The sequence below is a fragment of the Salvelinus sp. IW2-2015 genome, linkage group LG22 (assembly GCF_002910315.2).
Source record: "Salvelinus sp. IW2-2015 linkage group LG22, ASM291031v2, whole genome shotgun sequence".
In the NCBI taxonomy this organism is placed as follows: Eukaryota; Metazoa; Chordata; class Actinopteri; order Salmoniformes; family Salmonidae; genus Salvelinus; species Salvelinus sp. IW2-2015.
The window spans coordinates 26,643,245-26,663,618 of record NC_036862.1 but is presented as its reverse complement, the minus strand read 5'-3'; the positions used below and the strand labels follow the sequence as shown (position 1 = coordinate 26,663,618).

The window sequence follows — 20,374 nt, the reverse complement described above, 5'->3', positions numbered from 1 at the left end:
AACTACTACATCCAATGTATTTGGTAACAATATACTTTCGAGACCTGTATTACAAAAAAAAWATATATACTTTTCTATACCATTTATTTTATAGTGGTTCACAATTTTGTGTCCCTCTTTCATCCTGCATTGGTATCAGAAGTCTGCTGACAATGGTGTGATAAGAGTGTCTGATAAATGACCAAAAATGTAAATGTAAAAATGAACACTTGCAAAACACTTACATTTTGGTCATTTAGCAGACACACTTATCCAGAGCGACTTACAGTCAGTGCATTCAACTAAGGTAGATAAACAACAACAACATATCACAGTAATGGCAAGTAAAACACTCAGGTGGAACAAACTTGAGTCCCAAAATAAAATGGTAAAACATGAGGATAAATATGAGACCAGAGCAAGCAGATCAACGAAAGTAGTGAATTTCAGCTTTTTCACTGTGGGAGGCCAATGGAGTTAAACGTGGGCCTTTTTTCAATGCTGAATTGAATGTCATTAAGAAAATAGAAAGGTGTCAATGTATTTTTTCACAAAACATCCTTTCTACATTTAAAAATAATCCAATAATCTACTTTTTCAAAAGTATCTGTAATCTGATTACAATATTTTTGCTGGTAATGTAACTGATTACAGAAGAAGAAAAAATTATCAGTTTACATGTAACTGATTACATGTAATCAGTTACTCCCCAAACCTGTGTATAAATGTCAACGAATACATATGAATGAATAAGGTATACACATTCATGCTGCAAAATTCAATGGTTGTTATAGAATTTGTAACCTTCTGTATTATGATTTAGATAAATGTGAACTGCTCCTTGTGAACATGTAATAAATACAATTTTGGCAAATGAAAGGATGGATAACATTGAGAGATTGTCAGGATGCTGGTGGCTCCACTCCTTCTGATCCTCAGAATGTGTATGTTTATCTTAACAAATATTTCCTACACCCCCAGCACCACATCTTGTTGTTCAACAGCGTTTCAGCAGTGGGGCAATTTGTGGATGATGTTAATCTGAGATTGTGCTCTGGAGGGTATAATGCACAATAGCAGATTCCACTTTCTCTGGGAAGCTTATATATTTTTCTACAGAATCCCTCCTCTCCTCCATCTTGCTACAGGAAATGTTAAATAAGATCATCACAACTTACCTTGTTTATCCATTCTCACCTCCTCAAATACTGAAATCAGATATAAAGTTATATTAACGTCCAACCCAGAAATCAATTAAGTATACTGTATAATGTTATTGGTCAGACAGTGTGTTATCGGCTATGTTAGACTCTAGATTGACTGTAACACGGTGTTGGTTGTTTAGATTTCCTGGTCGCATGCAAACTGAGAACATGACATCAGAGGGGGGAAAGGATAGAGTCCAGCATCCTGACAAACAGACCAAAAGTGAGGGAGAAGAATGAAAAAGGGAAAAATGCTTTTCCAAAAACACAAAGATGAGTGAGATATGGCTGTCTGTACTGATTTATCTAATCAAATACTGCAGAAACCAAAGGGAAATTATTGCCAAGGAGCATGCACAGTATGTCCAGTATGCATAGTAGCATGTTTTAGGTTGGCTAGAGACAAGAACTAGGTCCCCATGGCCAAGGTTCCCTCCATAAAACATTTCCATACTTTTTTACTAATCATCATGCATACAGACAGTGGGGGAATTTGTTAGCATCAGGAGAGGGTGATCGACCAGATCCACACAAGGATTAGTGAGTTACCCTTTAGAGAGGAAGGAAGGGGATAGGACAGGGAATTTTAGGCCATACCACCACACTGTACTTACAGGTCGACACGTTAATAGCCCTGGTGTCCTGGCCAAGCTCATTGGACACAGTGCAGACAACGGTCAGGTTGACTGTAGGCACAATGGTCAGCTTGTGTGAGATCTTCCCATTGACGTAGGGACTTTCATCAGCCTGAAAATTAAATAGACGCAGCTGTTAGTGTACAATGGCTTATCGTATATCTTGTGTATCTGATGGAGATTTAAATGCCATGCAGAACATAGCTGCTTCCTCTCCAGTAATAGCACAAAGATGCATGTCATAGAATTATATTGCGAGGAATATATGGAATCTTATATTATTCCATGGCATAATGAATGTTGCTAGAATCAAATAAAATATGTATATTTCATGTACTACCACTAGGAGGTGGTGTTGTATTTTCGTGAGGCTCAACCTATTCGTGATAAGGAGTACCTTCAGGGCATAGAGGCAGAGGACTAGAGAAACCCCCAAACAAACAGGCAACACCCTTTTCACATCTTCTAAGAATACGATATGGTGCGTCTGCTATGAAAAGAGCCAGCACTAAGTTTACATTTGATGTCTTATCCTATTTACTGTGAACAGGTTTTATAGAACTCTAAACTTTGAATGCACTGGTGTGTTTGTCCCCAGATGCGCAGAAATGTGAGCTGTGACTAAATTACTGTGTGTGAGTGACTCAGCCGTAGAATATTCATTGAAAGAGGTCAGTGCAGCTTTGGAGTGGATTGATCATGCAGACCCAATGGGGTGTGTGTGTGTCATGTCCCATGACCACACACACCACACACCACACACACACACACACCACACACACACACACACACACACACACACACACACACACACACACACACACACACACACACACACACACACACACACACACACACACACACACACACACACACACACACACACACACACACACACAGGCTCAGGTACGCCAAGAACAAAATCCTTTGTCTTCATGACAGACCAATGCATAATAAACGTGGTGTGCATCTGAGAGAAGGAAACCTATCTACAAAAAACCTGAGCCCATCAGTTTGGGAAGTGTCAGTCAGAAAATGTTCAAGAAGAGAAGTTACTTAGGAAGTCACAAATAGTAACATTGTGAAAGACATTATGGGGAAGTTTGTCTGTCTGAAATAGTGTGGAGAGTAATACACAAGCACTGATTCACTACAAAGACATCCAAAGGTTCATTGACTGTAAACCTCCCAGATTTAGAGTTCCCTTGCTTCCTGACAGATTCCAATAAAAGGAAGCTTAAATTGACTGTTTTTATAAGGTCAGGAGCTGCTTTCATATCGGCAGTAACACATCCGGAAAGATGGCGAGGATTTGTGTGTTCCGTTCCGTTCATGTGGTGGCATGCCACAGAAAAATGGGTGCATGGCACAAGGTGTTGCTTTGAGAGAATTCCAGATAAACTAAGGATTTTGTGAGTCTTTGCTGCTATTCCAGGATAGATAAGGGTGTTGTGCGTTTTACAGTAACTGATGGATAAATACAGTGTGATCTGTATAATGAGTGTCCCTGTGAGTGTGAAGTCTAATGTCACCTCCTGTGTGTCAGTGGAGTGTCCTGGCACCTTAGTGAAGATGTCTGTGTTTGTTCATACCGAGGTGCCGTTGACGCTCCAGGCCACAGTGGGTTTGGGGGAGCCCTCAGCCTCGCAGGTCAGTACCTTGTGCTGGCCGTCCTCGCCACGCTGCTTGGCCAACCGCCGGATGACTGGAATACCTGCAAGAAGACGCATGGCCTCCTCAGCTACACCAAAACGAACAAGAAAATGATCGCACCATGCCATGCAACAACACCACATGATGTATGGACAACACAAACAAATATGGAGAAAGCCTCTCCCTGAAGTGAAACAGCTACTGGGGAATCAGTATCTTTGAATAAAAGTCTATCATTAGGAACAGGTACAAAAATCTATCTTTGAAAAACAGTGTTGAATGTGCCCAGTAAGAGCACAAAAGCCTTAACTGAGTAAATGTCCCAAAGTCTTTACCTTCAACGACCAGCTCGAAAGAGGCTTTCTTGATGAGAGCGCCCATGGTGACCACAACCTCATACTTTCCAGAATCAGAGTAGGTCAGCTTGTCAAACTTAGGGATTTTGTCTAGTTTGCCATTGTCCTGGAATGATATAAGATCAACCATTACATTTGCATTTTGGTCATTTAGCAGACACTCTTATCCAGAGTAGCTTACAGGAGCAATTAGGGTTAAGTGCCTTGCTCAAGGATGCATCGCCAGATTTTTCATGTAGTCGGCTCGGGGATTTGAACCAGCGATCTGTTGGTTACTGGCACAATGCTCTTTACCGCTAGGCGCCCTTCACATACATTTAAATTATGAAAAACACGCTGAAGTCATCTTATTGCTTTGATAAGGTTTTATCACCCATTTCCAACCAAAAACATAAATCTAGGCCTTGTAAAAACTTTGGTACTGTTTAGTCTTACCTTAGTCCAGGACACCCTGAGTTCTCCAGACGCATCGGTCTGCAGGTTCAGAGCCAAGCTTTCGCCGGTGCTCTTCATGACCTTCCCAGAGGGGCTCAAACTCATATCCAGGTCTGAAAGGGAGGAGAAAGACACACTGTAAACAGGCAGTTAACCGCCTCGAGGAGAAGGGGCCACAGCACTCCTGTTTAAAACCATATCAGCTCCCTATAGAAGCCTCAGCACGTCAGCATTGATCCAGCTTATTTAACGCATTAAAGGACGTGAGCTTTCCAAGTATTTTCACCTCACAGCGTGAGACGAGATGCTCGGCTTCTATTCTCTCTAACAAACCGTATGTCCTTTCCTGCTGAGGGATGCGGTTGCAAACGGAAATATACTCTGACAATGTTCCCCTTTTAGAAAAATAACCCTAATGACTTTATACAGCCGGACAAAGAATGAATTATGAATTAGATGATAAGTAATTTTCCCACACAATTCCAAACGCAATCTATAGTAGCAGGAAATGGGCTATCATTATGGCTGGTATTTCCCATGAATCCATTGCTGGCCTAGCATTGTTAAATAAATTGCTGGCAGTATTTCAGTTGAAGATAATACATAACTTAATTGAAGAACTAATGCTAGCTAGCTTAAAACATTGATCAAGATATCTGTAGATAAAGAGTGACTTACAATTGATGGTAATGTTCTTGGAGTCTTCCATCTTGGCATTGTCAATGATAGAACACTTGTATTCCCCTGTGCTGTCACGTGTGACATCAGTCACAGTGTAGGAGTCAGAGTTCTCCACCTTCACCACCTTTCTCTTTAGGAACATAAGGAAGGGATACATTTTGAAACTCTCAGATGGGCTTGAGTCTAGGTTAATGTAGCGCTTCACAGACAGGGTGGATAGTGTAAGACATGTAGAGTTTGACCAGGTGTAGGGTTTGACTGGGTTAAAGAGGACAATGGCAGTAGAAGGCAAGTAATTAAAGGGGTCAGATTAGGAACTAAGGGCATATGCCAGGTGGGGTTTCTGGTTGTGTGGGAGGATAGTGGAGTCATGTCATTGAGAGCTTGCCTGAATGTGGAAGTTGAAGCTGGTGGGAAGTGGGTTCCCGTCRGCCTTGCACTTCAGAGTCACGTTGTCTCCTTCCATAAGGGGCCCTTTAGAAATGACATGTAGACTGACCCTCTCTGTGGGGTCTGTAGGGAGAGGAGAGGAGAGAGAGAAAGACCAGGAGAGAGAGAACAGGAGCAAGAGAACAGCAGAGATGGAGAGAGGAGAGACTGAGGCTGAGACCTGAAACACAGTGACCCTGAGCAGACAGGGCTTCTGAGACCATCACAGTAAGCAGACTAGCCAAGCTAGTGAAGTCCTCAGGGCTGTACACTCCATTTCTGAGTATGTTCTTGTGGCGATGGCTGCTTTTGAATGCAGCGGCGGAGCTGGTCGAACGGCAGCCACACCCCGAGGCACTAGACAAAATTTTCCTTTCAAACATCAATGATGCTGCTCCAGACAGGCCAAATTGCCAACATTTCTTTAAAAACAGGATTCAAACAGCCGCTGAGCCCTGATAGGTCCTATTGAAAGSGCCATTTCGAGTGAATAACATCGACTATGCTATTCCTCGAACGCTACGCTCCGAATCACTCCCACAACAGACTCATGGACACATAATTTTTAAATTAGTGTCATTATTGTGTCATTATTCTTGTCTGTCTGGGCTGCAAGAAAAGAGCCACAGAGGCACAAATGATCGGACTATAACTTGAAAATAAAACAGCCATCAATCTGGTTGTCGATACACTGACTGCTGGCTGCTGAGGCTGATAGCAAATCAATAGCCTTCCTAGGACAGACAGCGGTTAGGGAAGTTGTGTCGGGTTAGGGCAGTTACAGGCAGTTAGGATAGTTGAGGCAGTTAAGGTAGCTGGGGCATCTTGGGTAGTTTAGGTAGTAAGGGTAGTTGAGGGAGTTTGAGGTTGGTTTGGGAAGTTTAGGTCTTTGGGGCAGTTTGGCTAGTTAGTTGGGGCCTTTTAGGTAGTTGGGATAGTTTGGGTAGTTAGTTGGAGCAGTTTAGGTAATTGGGCTATTTTAGGTAGTTGGAGTAGTTTGGTGGCTCTCTGGTTACTTACAGGTGACAGTGAAGGAGACTGGGGAGGACAATGCGTTCAGGGCCCCACAGGTGAACAGAGCATCTGTGTCTCCCTTCTCAGCTGTGTACTGAAGAGTGGAGGAAGTGGTGGTGAGGCCAGTGACTTCGTCCACCTTCACTTTGGAACTGATTATAATGCCTAAAAATAACAACAATACTGATTAGAAATGGTATGGTTACAGAGTAGCATATCGACACACAGATAAACAATAATATGATCACCAAGTTACTGACATTTTGGATCCTGTAGAAACAGACACATTTATGAGAATTGAAGAAAATATGTAGCTCGAGAGGGGATATTTCACTACTCGGTTCTTGTGGAATCTCACACCAAACAAGTGAAATGTGTGAATGTGCAATCTTCAGCCCCCTGCAGTTGTTTACCACTTGTAAATAATCCATCAGAACTTCAATAACGTACCTTTCCCATCCGCCACCAGATGTTTCTTGTTCTTGAACCATGTGATGTTGGCAGCTGGGTTGGCATCAGGGGCGCTGCACTGCCCTAGCTGTGCAGACGATAAAACAAAGTGAGGAAAAATGCGGAAAAATCCTATTTTAGAACAATCCACAARGGCATACTGTCACGTTCTGACCTTAGTTCCTTTTTTATGTCTTTATTTTAGTTTGGTCAGGGGCGTGAGTTGGGGTGGGCATTCTATGTTGTTTTTCTATGTTTTGATCTGTTGTTAGATTTCTATGTGTTGGGCCTAGTATGGTTCTCAATCAGAGGCAGGGGTCAGTCGTTGTCTCTGATTGGGAGCCATATTTAGGTAGCCTGTTTGTCATTGTGTGTTGTGGGTGATTATTTTCTGTTCTGTGTTTTGCTTCCCCGTACAGGACTGTTTATGTGTTGTTTTATTGTTTTTGTTCAGTGTTCAGTATTCTTATTAAAACAATATGGACACTTACCACGCTGCACATTGGTCCGATATCTCTTACTCCTCGTCAGAAGAAGAGGAGAGTCGTTACAGAATCACCCACCAACCAAGGACCAAGCAGCGTGGTATCGGGCAGCAGTGAGTCCTGGACTCCTGGACATGGGAGGAGATTTTGGACGGAAAAGGACTCTGGGCACAGGCTGGGGAATATCGCCGCCCCAAGGCAGAGCTGGAGGCAGCGAAAGCTGAGCGGAGGCAGCACGGCAGCGCGACAGGCACGAGAGGCAGCCCCAAAAAGTTATTTGGTGGAGGCACACGGGGAGTGTGGCAGAGTCAGGTTGGAGACCTGAGCCCACTCCTCGTGCTTATTGTAAGCAGCGCGTTACTGGTCAGGCACCGTGTTATGCGGTTAAGCGCACGGTGTCGCCAGTACGCGCCCATAGCCCGGTGCGCTATAGGACAGCCCCCCCGAAAGTGTCATGCGAGTGTGGGCATCCAGCCAGGGCGTATTGCCGTTTCGGTCTAGGGTATCCTGCGCCGGCTCTGTGTGCTGTGTCTCCGGGGCGCTGGGAGGGTGCAGTGCGTCCTATGCCTGCGCTCCGCTCGTGCCGGGCGAATGTGGGAATTGAGCCTAAGGGAGAGGTGCGCGTAGTATGCACCAGATCTCAGTGCTCACCCACAGCCCGGTTCAACCTGTGCCTGCACTCTGGAGGGTCCGGGCTAGAGTAGTCATCCAGCCTGGGGGAGTGGTGCCAAGGCAGCGCACCAGAGTTCCAGTGCTCCCCCACAGCCCGGTCCTTCCGGTGCCTCCTCCAAGCACCAGGCCTCCTGTAGGTCTCCCCAGCCTGGTGGGTCCTGTGGCAGCCCCACGCACCAGGCTGTCTCTCCGTCTCCTCCCTCCAGGTTCTCTCTCCAGGCCTGAGCCGCCCGTCTGTCCTGAGCTGTCTGAGCCGCCCGTCTGTCCTGAGCTGCCTGAGCCGCCGTCTGTCCAAAACCGCCTGAGCCGCCCATCTGTCCTGAGCTGCTGAGCCCGCCGTCTGTCCTGAGCCGCTGAGCGCCGTCTGTCCTGAGCCGCCTGAGCCGACGTCTGTCTGAGCCGCTGAGCGCCGTTGTCTGAGCCGCCGTGCTTCCTGAGCCGCGCCTGAGCGCCGTCTGTCCTGAGCCGCCTGAGCCGCCCGTCTGTCCTGAGCCGCCTGAGCCGCCCGTCTATCAGGAGCCGCCTGAGCCGCCCGTCTGTCAGGAGCCGCCTGAGCCGCCCGTCTGTCAGGAGCCGCCTGAGCCGCCGTCTGTCTGGAGCCGCCTGAGCGCCCCGTCTGCTCTGGAGCCGCCTGAGCCGCCCGTCTGTCAGGAGCCGCCTGAGCCGCCCGTCAGTCAGGAGCCGCCTGAGCCGCCCTCCTGTCCGGAGCTGCCGGAGTCGCCCTCCTGTCCGGAGCTGCCCCTCAGTCCAGTGGTGCCCTTTACTAGGGTCTCCAATCCAGGGTCGGTGACGAGGGTTGCCGCTCCTAAGGTGTCACAGAAGTGGGCCGAGACTATGGTGGAGTGGGGTCCTCGTCCCACTCCAGAGCCGCCACCGCGGTAAATGCCCACCCAGACCCTCCCCTATAGGGTCAGGTTTTGCGGCCGGAGTCCGCACCTTTGGGGGGGTACTGTCACGTTCTGACCTTAGTTCCTTTTTTATGTCTTTATTTTAGTTTGGTCAGGGCGTGAGTTGGGGTGGGCATTCTATGTTGTTTTTCTATGTTTTGTTCTGTTTTAGATTTCTATGTGTTGGGCCTAGTATGGTTCTCAATCAGAGGCAGGTGTCAGTCGTTGTCTCTGATTGGGAGCCATATTTAGGTAGCCTGTTTGTCATTGTGTGTTGTGGGTGATTATTTTCTGTTCTGTGTTTTGCTTCACCGTACAGGACTGTTCGTTTGTCGTTTTATTGTTTTTGTTCAGTGATCAGTATTCTTATTAAAACAATATGGACACTTACCACGCTGCGCATTGGTCCTCCTCTTCTTCCACCCACGACGAGCGTTACACATACGAAAGGTTGGAAAATCCTTACGTTATAAAAGTAGCCCAATGAAATTCCAATATTTTTGTTGCTTAATTGATCAAATATCTGTGCAAACTAGTTCTCATCTGTGGTGGATCTACTGCATTTGTGAACCCCCCCATGTAGCATGAAATGCCCAAAGCATTTTAAACCTCCTCTTAGATCCATCCCATGGTTGTTTTAATTGGAGGAGGGATATTCTGCTGTTTACTAATTCATCAGGATCACTTCAAAGCACTCTTCATTCCAGCCGCACCGTCCTTCTTTAGTTTGCCTCAAGATACTTCATCTCCAATGAACAATTTCCCTTGATATTCCTGCTTAATATAATGTAGGCATAAGCAAAGCATATGAACCTACCTGGGTTGGTTTGCCAATCTCCAGCTCTGCGGCTAGGGCTGTGATCTCCACTCCGGTTGGAGCCTCTGTAGAACAGTTAATAACATTAACAAGCTATAGGCATCTCAGAAAGCACTCACTATCACTCTGGCTAACCATCATATCACACAGCACAGCATTGACCTGTACCTCAAAGGCCCATTCCATAGCATGCATTAGTATGGCTGCAATATTGCCCTTATGTACCCACTGTGGATAAGGAGTTTGACAGGGTATTCTGAGATGTCAGCCCCAGCCACCACCATGCAGGTGAAAGTCTTCTCGTCCTTCAGTGATGCTGCAGCAATCAGCAGGCTGGAGTTTTCGGCCATGCTGACACGGTCTTTGTACTTGTCGGTTGCTATGACAGAGGCATCCTGGTCTTTCAGCTGGGTCAGCAGGTCTCCATTGTCCTGGAAATAAAAAACAGTTTGGGTTTAAAAAAAATTGCTAACTGAGCTGCACTACTGTAGGACTTGGTATAGAAACCATTGAACATATCATTCACCCACTAATGGTGAAGGAGCTAAATAGACTTAGTTTATGACTTATTAATAGCTATTTTAGAATATCTAATCATTATTTTTACACTGTTGCTGCTCTGGAAGCTTGAAAACTTGAAGAGGACGTGTATACATATATACTGAACAAAAATATAAATGCAACATGCAACAATTTCAAAGATTTTACTGAGTTACAGTTCATAAGGAAATCAGTCAATTTAAATAAATAAATTAGGCCCTAATCTATGGATTTCACATGACTGGGAATACAGATATGCATCTGTTGGTCACAGATACCTTAAAGAAAAGGTAGGGGCGTGGATCAGAAAACCAGTCAATATCTGGTGTGACCACCATTTGCCTCATGCAGCACGACACATCTCCTTCATATAGAGTTAATCAGGCTGTTGATTGTGGCCTGTGGAATGTTGTCCCACTCCTCGTCAATGGTTGTGCAAAGTTGCTGGATATTGGCGGGAACTGGAACATGCTGTCGTACACGTCGATTCAGAGCATCCCAAACAGGCTCAATGGGTGACATGTCTAGTGAGTATGCAGGCCATGGAAAAACTGGGATATTTTCAGCTTCCAGGAATTGTGTACAGATCCTTGCGACATCATGCTGAAACATGACGGCGGCAGATGAATGGCACGACAATGGGCCTCAGGATCTCGTCACGGTATCTCTGTGCATTCAAATTGCAATCGATAAAATGCAATTGTGTTTGCTGTCCATAGCTTATGCCTGCCCATACCATAACCCCACCGCGACCATGGGGCACTCTGTTCACAACGTTGACATCAGCAAACCACTCGCCCACACAACGCCATACACGTGGTCTGCAGATGTGAGGCCAGTTGGACGCACTGTCAAATTCAATAAAACGACGTTGGAGGCGGCTAAACATTAAATTCTCTGGAAAAAAGCTCTGGTGGACATTCCTGCAGTCAGCATGCCAATTRCACAGTCCCACAAAACATGAGACATCTGTGGCATTGTGTTGTGTGACAAAATTGCACATTTTGGAGTGGCCTTTTATTGTCCCCAGCACAAGGTGCACCTGTGTAATGATCATGCGGTTCAATAAGTTTCTTGATATGCCACGCCTGTCAGGTGGATGGATTGTGTATCAAGAATGGTCCACCACCCAAAGGATATCTAGCCAACCTGACACGACTGTGGGAAGCATTGGAGTAAACAATGGCCAGCATCCCTGTGGGATACCTTGCAGAGTCCATGCCCTGACGAATTGAGGCTGTTCTGCTGGCAAAAGGGGGAAACTCAATATTAGGAAGGTGTTCCTAATGTTTTGTACACTCAGTGTATATGAACAACTTACGTATTTCCATTTTGTTATGAACAGGTCCTTTGGTTTGGGGGCTCCATTGTTGCATGGCACCTCAACGGTCTCTCCATACAGGCCGATAACAGTATCCATAGCGCTCACTGAGAGAGAGAGAAAAACACATGGTCATTTACTCAGTCAGTGGGAGATTTTTTTTTTTATATATATATTTTTTTACTTTTACCCCTTTTTCGTGGAATCCAATTGGCAGTTACAGTCTTGTCTCATTGCTGCAACTCCCGTACGACTCGTGAGAGGCAAAGGTCGAGAGCAGTGCGTCCCCCGAAACACAACCAAGCCAAGCCGCACTGCTCTCGACATTCGCTTCTACCGAGTCCCTACGGGAGGGTGTCAGTCTACCTTGTAGCACATTAACGAAATGCACAAGTGTAGCCAACATTTGAAATTGCTTATTTACAGCCACTTTACTTCACAACCTTTCCCACCCCCAATCTGTACAATATGTTGCTGTGTAGACAAAGTCCAGCATGAGAGAGTGAGAAAACAGGGGCAAAGTCCAGCATGAGAGAGAGAGAGACTGATGGAAGGGATTGTCACACAGGCATAGAGAGGGGGAAAAAAGAGGTCCTCATTGTCATGATGTGGCCCTTTCTGGGTGTAGATCATAGCTTCCCCCTCTCTCACTCTCTCCTACACCCAGGTTCTGTTATCTCAGGTCGTAAATTCCTGGCGGAGACTCTCTTCCCCTTTTCATGCAGAGAGAGAGACCACAGARTGAACAAAGGATTTCACGTGGCCGAACTCCTAAATCCCCAAAATGGGAAAATGAAACTATATGTCCACTTGTGAGAATGTGGGAAGGGTCAGTGGACACTTAAGGGACAGTTATGTTGAATGTGTTTCATTTGGTGACCTCACGAAGGACAGGAAACACACATAATATATCTCTCATAATTTCTCAATTATGGTGTTTGCATCTAATTCTTGTATAAAATGAATGAGTAAATATGAAACTATTTGTGAAATGATATAATGTGATGTTCCCTTTAAAGTTTAACTAAGTCATTGACCCGTCCCCGTGAGCACAGCCATGATCTGGCGTCATGGAACCGCCTTTTCTATTGTAACGAATAAAAAACCCTCCTGAGGAAATCCTCTTCAGACTAAGCAAACGAACAGCGTGAGCTGTGATTGTGATTAGTTAAGACCATGCATAGCTCGGTGTAAGCTGAGGTGGCACAGGTTTGAGACCCAAAACTAAAAAACTATACCACATGGAACATTGGCTACACGTCTGGAAATGGTTAAACTCTGAGACTATTGATCCCTACAGAATAAGAGCAAATCTTAGATACTAATTACTAGTCTGCAGCTAGAAATTATGCAAACCTGGGACGAGAATACCGACAGCCGCCGAAACACCTATTCTATGATAACATTTCTGAATGGTACTCTGAAGTATCCATTCTCACCACGAAATACTTTGATCTTCAGGGAAACAGAAAGAGAGAGAGAGAGACTCAGATGAATTCTCCAGCAGACGGACCGGATTCCAACAGAGAAGCCAACAATGACATACACCGTAAATATRTACTTGCAATTATCCTCGAATGAGAGAATATCCTCGTTCATGTGCGAATGACAAGCATTTCAATGTCCACACCCACTTCCCTTTGTCCACTAAGCCGTCATATCGGCTTAGCCCACTAGGGAATCTTCCCTATCATTGTTAGTAACCAATATCTACTGTTTGTTTGATTATGCATTTCTGTGATTATTTAGTTAGTTAGTAAATAAATGATTAAGCTGATTGGTGTATGGATGATTTATAGTAAAGGCTGGGTTTGTGCAGATAACCAACAATTTACGATGTTCAAATGAGACTGACGTGAGGTAAAGAATAATTCAGAAATAGAAGACTAATTGATCAGATGTTAAAATATCTGAAGAGTTATATTCGGAAAAGTATAACTTTGTAATCTGAAGATTTTCTGTGGTGCCCCGACTTCCTAGTTAATTCAATTGACATGATTAGTTTAATCATGTAATAATAATTACAGAGAATTGATTTGATAAAATAACAGTCTTCACCTTTAATGATGCCAAAGACATGACATCATGGAACAACTGACTACAAGGTGTTGCTCAGCTAGGCATCAACAGCACTCACATTTCAGCCTTTTCAGAGTTCAGGTCGGGGATAGGGGGTGGTTAGGAAAGGAAAGGCCCTAGCAGAGCCATGGAACTAACAAAACACCTAGACTGGAGGCTAAAGGACGGCAATTAACAAACTGTACCTGCTAGATTTACTGGTAAAAAGCCTTAACCCCATACGTAAACAATAAACAAAGTACTCAACTGTCCTGAGCAATTTTACAGTAAATGAATCGCCTCCATTGCAACATCAGGGGATCTAATCTCCCCAACAAAAGCAGCAGAGTATGCTATCTCTACAGACGCTACTGTCACGCCCTGGCCATAGAGAGGCTTTTATTCTCTATTTTGGTTAGGCCAGGGTGTGACTAGGGTGGGCATTCTAGTTTCTTTATTTCTATGTTTTCTGTTTCTATGTTTTGGCCGGGTATGATTCTCAATCAGGGACAGCTGTCTATCGTTGTCTCTGATTGGGAATCATACTTAGGCAGCCTGTTTTCCCACCTTAGTTGTGGATAGTTGTCTGTGTTAGTTGCCTGTATAGCCCTAGTCAGCTTCACATTCGTTTTTGTTGTTTCTTGTTTTTGTTGGCGACATTTAAAATAAAAAGAAATGTACGCTCACCACGCTGCACCTTGGTCCGGTCATTTCCCTGACAATGTTCGTGACAGAACTACCCACCACAAACGGACCAAGCAGCGTGGTAAGGAGGACTGGACACGGGAGGACATCCTGAATGGGAAAGGATCCTGGACGTGGGAGGAGATACTGGCGAGAAAGGATCGCCTGCCGGGGGAGCAGGTTCGAAGCAGCGAGGAAAGCGGAGGCAGCGAGTAAAAGGGCCCAGGATTACACAGGGTCATGGCTGGCACGAAAGACCGAGAGGCCACTCCAAACATTTTTTTGGGGGGGMACACGAGGAGATTGGCTGAGTCAGGTTGGAGACCTGAGCCAACTCCTCGTGCTTACCGTAGGGAGCGTGGTACTGGTCAGGCACCGTGTTATGCGGTGGAGCGCAAACGGATGTCTCCAGTGCACGTTCACAGCCCGGTGCGCTACATCCAGCTCACTGCATCGGCCGGGCTAGAGTGGGCATCCAGCCAGGACGGATGTGTCGCTCAGCGCATCTGGCCGCCAGTGCGTCTCTACGGCCCAGGATATCCTGCGCCGGCTCTGCGCACTGTGTCTCCGGTGCGTCTGCACAGCCATGCGTCCTGTGCCAGCGCGCCCCGCCTTTGCCGGGCGAAGTAACCATCCAGCCAGGACGGGTTGTGCAGGCTCTACGCTGAGACCTCCAGTGCGCCTCCACGACCCAGTGTATCCGATGCCTGCTCCAAGAACCTGGCCTCCAGTATGTCTCCCCAGCCTGGTGAGTCCTGTGCCTGCTCCCAGAACCAGGCTCCTGTATGTCTCCCCAGCCTGGTGAGTCCTGTGCCTGCTCCCAGAACCAGGCCTCCTGTATGTCTCCCCAGCCTGGTAAGCCCTGTGGCAGCTCCACGCACCAGGCTGTCCATACGTCTCTCACTCCAGTGCATGATCCATGGCACCGAACCCCAGTGATGATCCATGGCACGAAGCCTCCAGTGATGATCCATGGCACGAAGCCTCCAGTGATGATCCATGGCACAAAGCCTCCAGTGATGATCCATGGCACGAAGCCTCCAGTGATGATCATGGCACGAAGCCTCCATTGATGGTCCATGGCCCGGAGCCTGCAATGAGGATCCATGGCACAAAGCCGCCAGTATTGATCCGCGGCCGGAGCCTGCAGCGACGGTCTCCAGTCCAGAGCCTGCAGCGACGGTCTCCAGTCCAGAGGCTCCAGCGACGGTCCCCAGTCCGAGCCTCCAACGACGGCTTCCAGTCCGGAGCTCTCCAACGACGGTCTCCAGTCCGAGCCTCCAACGACGGTCTCCAGTCCGGAGCCTCCGATGACGGTCTCCAGTCCGGAGCCTCAACGACGGCCTCCAGTCCAGGGCCTGCAGCTAGGGTCCCCAGTCCGGGCCTGCAGCGAGGGTCCCCAGTCCGGAGCCTCCTCAACGACGGCCTCCAGTCCGGAGCCTCCAGCAACGGCCTCCAGTCCGGGCCGCAGCCCGAGGGCCCCAGTCCGGGGCCTGCAGCGAGGGTCCCCAGTCCGGAGCAACCAGCGACAGCCTCCAGTCCGGAGCCTCCAACGACGGCCTCCAGTCCGGAGCCTCCAGCGACGGCCTCCATCCGGAGCCTCCAACGACGGCCTCCAGTCCGGAGCCTCCAGCGAAGCCTCCAGTCCGGGCTTCCAACGACTGCCTCCAGTCCGGACTCCAACGACGGCCTCCAGTCCGGAGCCTCCAGCGACGGTCTCCAGTCCGGAGTCTCCGTGCGACGGTCCCCAGTCCGGAGCCGCCAGCGAGGGGCCCCAGTCCGGGGCCTGCAGCGAGGGTCCCCAGTCCCGGGGCTGCAGCGAGGGTCTTCAGTCGCGGGCTTGCAGCGAGGGTCCCCAGTCCGGGGCCTGCAGCGAGGGTCCCCAGTCCGGGGCCTGCAGCGAGGGTCCCCAGTCCAGAGGCGCCATCAAAGTGGGAGGAGCCAGAGGTGGAGCGTGGTCTGCGTCCCGCACCGGAGCCGCCACTGAAGTAGATGCCCACCCGGACCCTCCCCTATAGAGTCAGGTTTTGCGGCCGGAGTCCGCACCTTTGGGGGGGTACTGTCACGCCCTGGCCATAGAGATGCTTTTATTCTCTATTTTGGTTAGGCCAGGGTGTGACTAGGGTGGTTATTCTAGTTTCTTTATTTCTATGTTTTCTGTTTCTATGTTTTGGCCGGGTATGATTCTCAATCAGGGACAGCTGTCTATCGTTGTCTCTGATTGGGAATCATATTTAGGCAGCCTGTTTTCCACCTTAGTTGTGGGTAGTTGTCTGTGTTCGTGGCCTGTATAGCCCTAGTCAGCTTCACGTTCGTTTTTTGTTGTTTCTTGTTTTTGTTGGCGACATTTAAAATATAAAGAAATGTACGCTCACCTGCGCTGCACCTTGGTCCGGTCATTTCCCTGACAACGTTCGTGACAGCTACACTGCATGCCAGTGCTTGATTTGGGATGAAAGAAGTGCTGTCTTTTTCCAAGTCGGTCCATTAGACTATGTTCACCAAAATTCACAAATGACTATATGCTATAGAGACCTGATTATTCAGGGTTTATTTACATTTTCCATTACTTTTAACCAAATTTCCATGACTATTATTATAATATACATTAAAAAGTAAGCATTATTGACACTGGAAGGCTGCTGTGTCTGATCCCATGTAGACCTACATCTCCTGCCGTTGTGCCCTTGATCAAGGCACTTAACCTCTCCACAAAGTAGAACTGCACTGTTAGTCACATGTTGTCAAAATATGGTCAACCCTCTATCTGGAGAGCTCCTGGGTGTGCAGGCTTGGCTATTGATCCAGCCCAAGTCTGCTTATCAAGGTTCTGTTGAGCAGCTGATGTTTAGGCTACAATGTAGTTAGACCAGGGCTTGAACAAACGTCTGCATACCCAGTAGCTATCCTGGAGGATGGTTCCCACCCTTGATATAAAATATTGCAACATTATGACCAAATACTTTTGTCTTTCTAAAATTATTCCCTCGTTCAACGAATCAGGGATCAAATGGATAAAGTAGGCTACTTCAAAGCAAGGTATCTAACTAGACATTTGTATTATATATAAGGTTCAAATATTCATGTTTTGGGAGAGATTATTGGTCAATTAGGCTATTCTTCAGCTCTTTCTCAATTCATCTTTCCTCGACTCCTTTCCTCGTCTCCTTCTAAAACCCCATTGGAGAAGAAGGTGCGAGGGGAGGGACAATACAGTTGCAATACAATAAAGGTGAGGAGATAGGATGCGAGTAATCAAGGAAAGACAAAGTAAGAAAGCCCTAGTAGCCATCGTGTGGTGATCTCACCTGACCACACCTAAAGTACTGTTATCTTAGCCCAACCAAGATCATAATTTTGGTATGATAATGGACGCTGCTTTGTGGGTATGAAGTGCTGTTGTGTACAGAGGTTGCATACTAGGTCAGCCATTCACGGATTGTTACACCCACACCAATGATTAAGGACAAATCTGTGCAGTATCATCAGACAAAATGAGAGTGAATGACAAACAAATAAAACAGACAAACAGGGAATGTTCAATAACCAAAAAATACACAACGCTGAATTAAACACTTTATTTCATATCATACAAAGAACACATATGTAAATGGTTAGTTGTCACGACTTCCTCCGAGGTCGGTCCCTCTCCTTGTTCGGGCAACGTTCGGCGGTCGACGTCACCGGTCTTCTAGCCATCGCCGATCCACCTTTCATTTTCCATTTGTTTTGTCTTGTCTTCCCACACACCTGGTTTCAATTCCATCATTACATGTTGTGTATTTAACCCTCTGTTCCCCCCATGTCCTTGTCCGGAATTGTTTATTGCAATGCTTGTGCACGTTATGCTGGTGTGTGACGGGTTTTACCCATTGATTATTGTACTGTTAACGATGGTTTTATTTATTAAACTGCGCCGTTGTAAATCAGTTTTGCTCTCCTGCGCCTGACTTCTCTGCCACCAGTACGCACCCCTTACATTAGTGGGTTTTGACATTCATCTTACTCCAAAGCAAGAGATGTGCTACATATTATCCTGGCTCTGCCACCTCCTGCTGCTGCTAATGTTACTATCCATGCAGGCAATGCAGCCTACTGCGAGGCTTCTTTGGGAAATGTAAGGACCATCCCACTCGCGAATGCAAGCAGTAAGCAACCATTGGAAGTGTTTTCATTTGTTTCCCATGCCCCATTGAATTTGAATCCCTTTTGAATGGGAGTAAATGCTTTTATCATGGTTACCATCGCTTCCACACAGATCTGTCCAGATTGACCAGTGGCATCCTGCAGCCTGTACTGTATGTGCACATCAGATCTAATAGCCCAACGTGGGATTTTCAACACTCAATACCCCTTCTGTTACACATCAAACTGTACACAGTAATATAACCTGGTATACCTGCAAATGCTGGACAGTGACAAAAGGAGTTACAAGGATTTACAAAAGAACACAACATTATTCAATATAAATGTTTCACCAAAAGTCTGAAATCCAAGTTCTAAACCTTACACCCCCAAGAACACAAAACCATACAGTATAATCTCGAACACAGCAGTTGTCAAGTTATCCTATTTCCATTGAATATTAGCTACTCCTTGTATTTCATATTCAAATTGTTATTTTTGAATAGTCAAATAAAGCTGTGTTCACCCTCTTGGAGAACTTAAAATTATTTTGTATGAAAAAAAAGACTGTCCAGAGTGCAATGGACAACAATGGGAACGAATCGCAATGTGCTAAATTACACAATTGCAGAGGATAAAGCTCCTGCTGCCTGTTGAGATAAGGTTATCCTCAGCAACAGGAACAGGTGACCATCAACATGACACAATGGTAACCATGAACTGAATAATCAGCCATTTAAATTACTAGCCTTAACACTCCACTCTGTTTTTAATTACAAATGATGTGTGCACTCCATTTAAAGTTTAGTATCAAAAACAGTCTAATAAAAAGCATARGCTGGCGCACACCAAGATAAAATTATTTAGTGTAGAGGTGCTGACTAACAGTGAATAAACTGTAAGCTATAGTGCCTTTCAAAAGTATTTACCCCCCTTCGTGTTTTTCCTATTTTGTTTCATTACAACCTGTAATTGAAATTAATTTTATTTGGATTTCATGTAATGGACATACACAAGATAGTATAAATTGGTGAAGTGAAATTAAAAAAATAACTTGTTTAAAAAACCTCTGAAAAATAAATAAACTGAAAAGTGGTGCGTGCATACTGTATGTATTCACCCCCTTTGCTATGAAGCCCCTAAATAAGATCTGGTGCAACCAATTACCTTCAGAAGTCACATAATTAACTAAATAAAATCCACCTGTGCGCAATCTAAGTGTCACATGATCTCAGTATATATATACCTGTTCTGAAAGGCCCCAGAGTCTGCAACACCACTAAACAAGGGGCACCATCAAGCAAGTGGCACCACGAAGACCAAGGAGTTCCCCAAAGAGGTCAGGGACAAAGTTGTGGAGAAGTACAGATCAGGGTTGGGTTATAAACAAATATCAGAAACTTTGAACATCCCATGGAGCGCCATAAAATCCATTATTAAAAAATGGAAATAATATGGCACCACAACAAACCTGCCAAGAGAGGGCCGCCCACCAAAACTCACGGACCAGGCAACGAGGGCATTAATCAGAGAGGCAACAAAGAGACCAAAGATAACCCTGAAGGAGCTGCAAAGTTCCACAGCGGAGATTGGAGTATCTGTCCATAGGACCACTTTAAGTCGTACACTCCACAGAGCTGGGCTTTACGGAAGAGTGGACAGAAAAAAGCCATTGCTTAAAGAAAAAAATAAGCAAACACGTTTGGTGTTCGCCAAAAGGCATGTGGGGGACTCCCCAAACATATGGAAGAAGGTACTCTGGTCAGATGAGACTAAAATTTAGCTTTTTGGCCATCAAGGAAAACGCTATGTCTGGCGCAAACCCAACACCTCTCATCACCCCGAGAACACCATCCCAACAGTGAAGCATGGTGATGGCAGCATCATACTATGGGGATGTTTTTCATCGGCAGGGACTGGGAAACTGGTCAGAATTGAAGGAATGATG

General features: G+C 46.1%; 1 protein-coding gene across 3 annotated transcripts in view; it reads right to left on the bottom strand.

Moving 5' to 3' along the window:
• The window catches only part of LOC111949391 (CD166 antigen homolog A), a 75,563-nt gene that overhangs the window by 2,252 nt on the left and 52,937 nt on the right, over nucleotides 1–20,374 (bottom strand). The window contains exons 1-13 of one of the 3 annotated variants that reach the window (XM_070434195.1): nucleotides 16,677–16,716; nucleotides 11,560–11,666; nucleotides 9,928–10,129; nucleotides 9,699–9,763; nucleotides 6,838–6,925; nucleotides 6,394–6,552; nucleotides 5,333–5,457; nucleotides 4,942–5,074; nucleotides 4,264–4,376; nucleotides 3,808–3,934; nucleotides 3,412–3,533; nucleotides 1,799–1,931; nucleotides 1,158–1,187 (exon numbers count right to left, since the gene is read on the bottom strand). In XM_070434195.1, coding sequence (XP_070290296.1) covers nucleotides 1,158–1,187; nucleotides 1,799–1,931; nucleotides 3,412–3,533; nucleotides 3,808–3,934; nucleotides 4,264–4,376; nucleotides 4,942–5,074; nucleotides 5,333–5,457; nucleotides 6,394–6,552; nucleotides 6,838–6,925; nucleotides 9,699–9,763; nucleotides 9,928–10,129; nucleotides 11,560–11,666; nucleotides 16,677–16,701 — 1,429 coding nt within the window. In that variant the 5' untranslated portion in view covers nucleotides 16,702–16,716. Of the gene's footprint in view, nucleotides 1–1,157; nucleotides 1,188–1,798; nucleotides 1,932–3,411; nucleotides 3,534–3,807; nucleotides 3,935–4,263; nucleotides 4,377–4,941; nucleotides 5,075–5,332; nucleotides 5,458–6,393; nucleotides 6,553–6,837; nucleotides 6,926–9,698; nucleotides 9,764–9,927; nucleotides 10,130–11,559; nucleotides 11,667–16,676; nucleotides 16,717–20,374 lie in introns of those variants that run through there. The other 2 variants (XM_023966515.2, XM_023966517.2) reach the window with 2 other exon arrangements.